This window comes from Leptopilina boulardi, unplaced genomic scaffold (assembly GCF_019393585.1).
Source record: "Leptopilina boulardi isolate dan_hultmark-lab unplaced genomic scaffold, ZJU_Lbou_2.1 LbouV2_324, whole genome shotgun sequence".
NCBI classification, from domain to species: Eukaryota; Metazoa; Arthropoda; class Insecta; order Hymenoptera; family Figitidae; genus Leptopilina; species Leptopilina boulardi.
The window spans coordinates 2,747,074-2,755,456 of NW_026137890.1; the positions used below are offsets into that span (position 1 = coordinate 2,747,074).

Here is an 8,383-nt window from a genome sequence, read left to right on the forward strand (position 1 = left end):
GTTTTTTGGTACGTTAGCGATATTTACTTTGTCTGTTGTCCGGCTTTGAAAACTTGAGTCTCGGACAATGTCTCCGCCGGTTTTTCGTCGGTCCGCCGCGAGTTTTCCTGTTTACGACATTCACAATCTCGGAAATAAACGTCGTCCTTACCGCACCAAGAACAAAATTTTTTTGGTTGGCCTTTACATTGACCTCGACGATGACCGCGTCCTTTACATCGCCAACAATGATCTAGCCGATATAACTTTCTACACTTGCCACGTTTTCTTTTTGTCGTTTTGAGTGGTTTTGTTCGGATTGCGTAGGACCGGAAATTGATTGAGGGGGCGGTTTATATGCTTTTTCCGCGACGACGATCAGTTCATATTCGTTAGTTAAACGAATTAAATCCGAGACGTTCTGAATTTCATGTCTACGTATATAACGTCTGTATTCTGGTCGAAGATTTCTGTACAACCGCTCTATTTCACTTTCCCTACTCATGAGTCCGTATCTACGTATAAGAGTCTGCGACGCTGTGATAAAATCATGTGCGGTTTCTTTCTGTCCCTGCGTGCGATTTCTAATATCCTCCTCTAACTGACTATCAATATTAACCGGTAAAAAGAATTGTTTAATATCGTGAGCGAATTCGTCCCAAAATTGCCAATTTTTCCTATTATTACGGTACCATGAAATAGCCTTTCCTTTTAAGAGCATTGGAAGACAAGACACCAAATTATCCAGCGGGATTTCATAAGTGAAACTTAATTCCTCCACATGCTCCAAGAAATCAAGCAAATCACGTGTACCATCATATGTTACGCCCCATTTACGTACCTTTTCTGCAAGACTTTCGCGAGGTCTATCATCGTTATGAAATTCGTTATATACACGGTCAAGGTTGTCATCGTTAGGACGCGGTGTATTTCGGTGTATAGGTCTATCACGATCAAGTGGGTTTCTAGATTCGCGATTTTGATATAAATGGTCAATTACTTGTTGACGATTTAACCCACGGGGACGTTGTATTCTATTTTGATTATTTTGTTCTCCCGCAACTGGGTCGACGAATTCTAAATTGTTGCTTAAACGACTATTTGCTCTACTTAGCGCGTTTTCTTGTAATTGGTTACCAGGGATTAATAAGCGCGGATCTCTTTGCTGATTATCGAAATTATTCGCGGAAGGAGTTTGTCGACCATTTTGATTACTTCCGTCATTTAACAACTGATTATTGTTATTAATTAAATTCGTGTGAGAACTATGTTGAGACATATTATCCTCGTCTTCCTCGTTATTACCGACAGGAATTCCGTTAGGGTTATTTTCGGGATTGTTTTGTCTTTGATTATGACCGATTAAGTTACGCAATAGATTTCTTAATTGTTCGCGAGTTGCGTCCGGTGGATAAGGCACGTTTCTATCACGCAATTCGTTTTCTAACGTGACTTTATTCATTGTCCAAATCACGGAACGAGTAAGGTGAACCCTATCGTCTGCCATTTTTTTTTTTTAAATAAACAAAAATGAAATTTTTACATAAAAAGAATAAAATTATTTCGATTAGTCCCTGTTCGGGCGCCAGAAACTTGTAACGAATGTCAGATAAATTTTGTGGATTAGCTCGTCGGATCAGGGTTCGTATATATAAAATAAAAATTACAATCGTTAAAGTAACAAAAATGTGATCAATAAACGTAAAACTTTTTAAACACAGTAAAAGTAAAAAAAAGAACGGATTTCGTAATTCTACTACGCAAATTGACGCACGTAAAATTATTTAAATTAAAGCGATATTCACGACGCGACGAATGTGAATATGGTTACGACATAAAAAAAAGGAAACGCGACACGTATCAACGAAGGTAAAGAAAGGGTAAGAAACGGTAACGACGATGATGATCTGCTGCGATGACCAAAGAATGATGATGATCTACTACGATGACCAGGGAACGATGATGATCCACTACGATGACTCAGCTGCGAAGACCAGGAAATGAGAACTCTTACAGGCGAGAAATACTCGTATTTTAGTTGCCGTGAAATGCACGGAGGAAAGAGCGTAACACGACAACTTTTCTTTTGAACAAAAGATTCTTTACGTTAAAATACCTTTCTAATATATTGAGAAATGCTCAATATATTAGATACAAAAGAGGAATGCTCTTTTTGTCAGAGTAATGCTCTGACTGGAGAAATGCTCCCATCTGTCTCGAACCGAGACATCGAATAGAATGTGTTGTTCGTGGCCGGAGCGGCTTCTTTTATGCTCGAGCTGGGAATTTGCCTCGCACGCGATTGGCCCGCCAGTTGAGTGGAAGGGGTATACTGGATCTCTCCGATGGAGCCTGGTGGGGACAACTTCCAAGTCTGCGCGGAGCTATGTGAAATTCGATAGGTGACGCGCATCTTGGCCAAAATTTTCGACGGCGACAGAGGGTCCTTTCTTTACAGTCCGTGCGCTCGATATACTCAATTCGCTTTTCGTTTCGCTCCTAGTATTCAGTGACCTTCACCTGTCACTTTCGCGGTCGTTCTTCGTGATACAAATTTGTTCTTCCTTACAGTACGATGACGACGAAATCAAAGCATGTAGAGTAATACTTTAGATGTACAGAAAACCGAAAATCACAGAAACAAAATCAGAGCGGTTCATGTGCATAAATTATTTACAATTTTGTCATTTTTATAGGTAATTTTTATATTTATCGCATATTATTGAAAGCTTAACAAATACATTATGATAAAACAATGTGAATTTACTTATTTATTCAATGCATTATATTTTTGTTCAGAAAAATTACATTCATTTGTTTTATAACCTGATAAGTTTGTTTAGTTTACGATTAGTCACGAATCCTATAATGTTATTTTATTGCAGTTTGCATTCATGATTTAATTTCGGTATTAATATTGTTTTTTATGTAAATGAAAGTGAATTTTATACATGTCATATTTTGAGTGCATAAAATGTATCCATCTTTGTAACAGATTTTCAAGAGTGACAAATAAGTGTACAATGCTTTTGCAATTTAAAAACAACTTTAAAAAACAAATTTCAATAGAGGAGCAAGTATTCAAAAGTAGATAAATCCATATTTTGTTTTTTTGAGAAATTTAAAAAATTGCATTTATCACATAACCACCAAAATAAACTTTAAAGTACAAAAATTTTAATTAATTATTTCTATACGAATATTTTTTGAATTTAATACATTTTGTGTTTAATTAAAGTCTTTTATTATAGGGTTATTTAAAGACTTTGATTATTTTTTCTAATAAAAAAAATTGAAAATAATAATCACTTAGGTTAAATCCAGACGATTTTAAATTGAAAATTCTTTGTTAATAAAATTTTTTCATAAATTCAAGAATGACAAATCAATTTCTAAGGTCCTAAATTTGTTAAATCTGTATTTATCTCAATTTTTTGGAAAATGGATTTATCAACTTTTGAAAACTTGCTCCTCAATTAAAATTAGTTTTTTAAAGTTGTTTTTAAATTGCAAAAGCATTGTACACTTATTTGTCACTCTTGAAAATCTGTTACTCACATGTTAAAATTGTCGGTAAATCTGTCACATTTCTCTTTTATTTCTTTTTAAAAAATTATATATTTCTTAGTCCAAATCGGCTTTTTTACACTTCGAAACATTTATTTTATTTATTTATAATGCAAACTCGAATAAACAAACATCAATTTAAATGTTCAAGAGAAAAGAATTTACGGTAAGAAAAAAATAATTCACCGTAACGTTCCAATTCGGTTTTTTCGCCAAACCGAATTCAGCTTAAGTTACCACCAATTCTATTCGCTTACACCTAATTTTTTTTACTGGGAATATCAAAAAACTAAATGGAAGGATTTTTTTTATATCTGTATTCTGGGACTATTACAATTTTTCTTTAGTAGCCGATCCACTTCTGTAAGGAGAAGTGTTATACCCCTATACTATCGGACTGGACCTATTTTATGACCTCGCGTAAGGCAGACATTGCGGTAGACCTGAGTGGCGTTATCGGGCATAGCCATTGGTTAGTAAAGTATGGATTCACCACTTCCACTCACGGGAATTAAACGGTCACGTATGCAATAATAGAAAACAAATTTCCCTCAACCCATGGCTGTGTGGATAAAACGGGCGATCACTGATTGTGTCCTGTAAAGGGAACTGGAGTACTCCTACTCAACAGGCTTGGCCCGAGCTTGGACCTCAAGTAAGTAAATTACAGCGAGGGGCCTGTGTGGCGTTCTCAGGCTTAATGACAATATTATTTTATAACGCTTAATGAATTTTTCATCAAAATTATAAAATTTTTAAATATAAACATTTTTTAATTTATTTTGACATATTTCTCAGAATTTCACGATTACGAGCATATGTTGTTCCAAATATAAATGTTAATATTCAAAAATTTTTTAATTTTGGTACAATAAACCTATATGATGTGTTTTAAACCAATTTAACCCAAAGGTGCTGGCACCAAAGATTTTCTTTTTCATTTTGATTCTCCTGTATAAGCACATGGTTATAGCTCGGGCGCGGCTGGTAAGATGAGGGACACCACTTCCCCTTACAGGACAGTAATTAAACGATCATCGATAGTTTTGGTAATCTTCAACCACCTACAGATCTTGTGAAGTATTTCAGTGTTAATGTTATTAAATACAACCATAAGAGGTATCAAAATTTTAATACCTATGTGTGTGGTCATTTGTATTTAAAATTTCTTTCAAATAAACTTGAGGTAAAAACTATGTTTACTCTTTAAAAACAAAGGCACTGAAACATTGAGTTTAGTATAAATTAAACTAGCAATATGAACGATTCATTAACATTTACCTTATCAGGTAAATCATCCATATTGGAGACACAATATTTTCCACCAATTGATTTGTTACCTCATCAGAATTATGTACTTGGTCTGGTTGAATTTCTTACATTTAACTCTATCCCAAATGTAGATATTGGACACAATAAGTTTTATGTTGATCAAGAAGAAATAACTATACCAACTGGTAGTTATGAAATTGGTGATATACAGCGCTATTTACAAAGTGTTTTGAAACCCAAAGGAATTGAAATTTATATTAAACCAAATAACAATACTTTACGCAGTGAGATTTTTTGCAATCGTGACATTAATTTTCAAAAAGATGATTCCATAGCCCAATTATTAGGATTTGAACCTCAAATTCTTGAAGCTGATAAATATTTCCAATCTAACTTACCAGTGTCTGTTATAAAAGTTAATGCACTACGAGTTGAATGTAATATTACAACCGGTGCATATTTAAATAATCTAAAGGTTCACACGATTCATGAATTTTTTCCAACAGTTCCACCAGGATATAAAATAGTGGAAGTACCATCTCATGTCATTTACTTGCCTATCGCCGTCAAGAACATTGATCAAATTCAGTTACGAATTGTTGATCAGGACGGAAATCTTGTAAATTTTCAAAGTGAAACAATTACCATTAGATTGCATGTGAAAGCAGTATAAATGGGTATTGCCTTTAATCAAAAATTGGTTACGGATATAAGAAGCCAGAATGTGTAAAAAGAGTCAGTTACGACACCACAACCAAGAGGTTAACACCTCAAAACATTCAACTATTGAAGAATCGGGGTCTGAAAGTGATCGAGAAGAAGATAACAAGAGTTGTTTGTCTACAATGAATCTATTGATCACTATGAGGTTCATGCTCATCTACCATATGCCTCAGCAACATTTAATAACAGTGATGAAATAAGAATAGCTGTACAAAATCAGGATCATTGTGTTTTGACAAGCAAAAGTTTTTTACATATTCAAGGAAAATTACTAAAGGAAAACGGGACACCTGTTACACATACTAGGTTTATTAACAACGCTATCTGTCATCTGTTTGAAGAAGCTCGTTATGAACTTAACGCTATTGAAATTGATAAAAATAGAAATGTTGGTCTTACAAATCTCATGAAGAATTACGTTTCTGTTTATGGAGTTCAAAGTAAATTTTTAGAAAACGCTGGTTGGTTTTTCACCTGTAACGCAAACACTGTTCTTGTTGACAACCTTGGAAATTTTGATATTTCAATACCATTTAATATTCTATTTGGTTTTGCTGAGGACTACCAAAAAATTATTGTTAATGCAAGACATGAATTAATTTTAACCAGAGCAAGAAATGATATGAATGCGATTCTACAGACAAGTGAAGATCAAATTAGAGTATCCATTAATAAAATTGAATGGTTATTACCCAATGTTCGCTTGTCTGATTCACGTAAATTCAAATTATTAAAATACATTGAGAAAGACCCACTTATTCCAATAAGTTTTCGAACATGGGAACTCTATGAGTATCCTTTACTACCACAGACAGCCAATCACGTGTGGACAGTTAAGTCATCAACGCAGTTGAAAAAACCTCGTTTCATAATTTTAGGTTTTCAGACAAATCGAAAAAATGTTAATACTAGAATTGCCAGTCATTTTGATCATTGTCAAATTACAAATGTTAAATTATTCTTAAATAATCAAAGTTATCCATATGCAATTTGAATTTAGATTTTGATAAACGACACTATGCTGTCCTTTATGACGTGTATGCCTATTTTCAAGTGACGTATTACAATAAGGAGCCCCAACCATACTTATCGAAAAATGAGTTTTTTGAATATGCTCCACTTATAGTAATTGATTGTTCAAGGCAAAATGAATCATTAAAATATGGTCCTGTTGATATTCGTCTTGAATTTGAATCTAAGGAAAATTTACCTGACCAAACAGCAGCTTACTGTCTTATATTACATGACAGAATTGTTGAGTACAGACCAATTAGCGGTGGGGTTAAAAAATAGTTTTAATAAATTATATAAATTATTAAATATTTGTATAACATATTTAGTCTTCAGAACAATGGCATACATAGTAGATGTCTAATGTTTCAAATTGCCTGTTAACGAATTTATTATAAAGGAATTAGCTATTTTACCACTTGAAAAAACTTGTCAACAACCATACAAATTTATTTTTCACCCTCCATGTGATTGGAACTGTATTTCACCACATTATAAAAGAATGAATAAGTGGTTAGAAAATAATCTACATTGTATATATTGGTCGTCTGGTGATGTTCCATATACACTACTTCCCATTATATTAAAAACTATTTTTAAAAATGCAACTCTAATTTATGTAAAAGGTTTAGAAAAAAAGAAGTGGTTAAAAAGTTTTCTTAAGCCATCTACTGTGATTATAGATATGTTAGATATAAACTGTACATCGCTTCAATCACTGAAGCATGCTTCGTATAATATCAAGCCATGTTATAATCATCGCAAAATAATTGAAATAGATTTAATTTAATGTGCTGAGCGAAATGTAAAACTATTATCAGAGTGGTTATCTAAAAATACTAGTAATAAGTTGTTGTAAAAAATTTTTTATGTGTAACATTTAAAAAAAATAAACATATATAAATATCAAAAGAGTCTCATGTCATTTATTTATCACGACCCTGTTTTCGGCGTGGTCTGACGTGTTTTTATCAGCTGTTGAATATTTGGATTTACGCGAGTTTCTGCCGATAATTAATATTGTTTTTTATAACAAGTTATTAAAAAAGTATGGCGAGTTTCTCTCTCTACGATTTAGTGTGATGTGACAGACTTTAAACAATAAATTTTCAAATTTTAGTTTTGTGCGTCTCCCATACGGAAAGTTACTCTAGACTACCATAGTTGTGTTAAAGGATTGTGGTATTTCAGTTGTTATTGAATTGAATTATTTATAGGTGACATTTTGGTGGCCTTCTCGTAATAATTTAAATACTTATGAGTTATCTGCCTCTTATGATAACAATAATTTTTAAATTATTGTTATTCTTTTTCTCTCTTTTCGATATTTTGTTCGTTTGATTGTTCTCACGTCCGTTTTCTCTCATTGTTTTCACCATGAGTGAAGGTGAGACTGACAGTCAACAACTTAGTGTTGTCATACCGGCAACTGATGATTTATCAAATCACTCAAGCAACGTATGCCCGCAATGTAAAGTTCGTGTGGTGAAAGATAAAACTTTTTGTCCTGGTTGCAATGCAGCCTACCACCCCAAGTGTGCCACTAAAACTGTTATGCTACCAAATATAGGCCTAAAGAAATGCTGTGGTCCACCGTCCCCTATGTTAATGAGTGCTTCTTGGTCAGTTTCTCTAGAAAATATTCGTGCGTTAATTAGAGAAGAATTCGCAGCAGTTAGAGTGACTATGTCTAATGATCACTCTAAGCTTCAAAAATCATTAGGGAAAGTTTCAAAGGATCTCCATGATCACTCTACCAGATTGAACAAGTGTGAATCTCAAATTGACACCGTTACTCAAAGGGTCGATGACATTGAGATTCAAGTTATGG

The 8,383-nt window shown here is 33.5% G+C and overlaps 1 protein-coding gene across 1 annotated transcript; it reads right to left on the bottom strand.

The window, feature by feature from the left end:
• Positions 1-232: 232 nt before the first annotated feature.
• Positions 233-1,441, bottom strand: LOC127284366 (3-phosphoinositide-dependent protein kinase B-like). The gene has a single exon (XM_051309762.1). It carries the CDS (start codon positions 1,439-1,441, stop codon positions 233-235), a length of 1,209 nt encoding a protein of 402 aa, XP_051165719.1.
• Between the last annotated feature and the right edge of the window lie 6,942 nt (positions 1,442-8,383).

Excerpts from the sequence above, each read along its gene's own strand:
- LOC127284366 (XM_051309762.1), bottom strand. The coding sequence starts at position 1,441 with ATGAATAAAGTCACGTTAGAAAACGAATTGCGTGATAGAAACGTGCCT.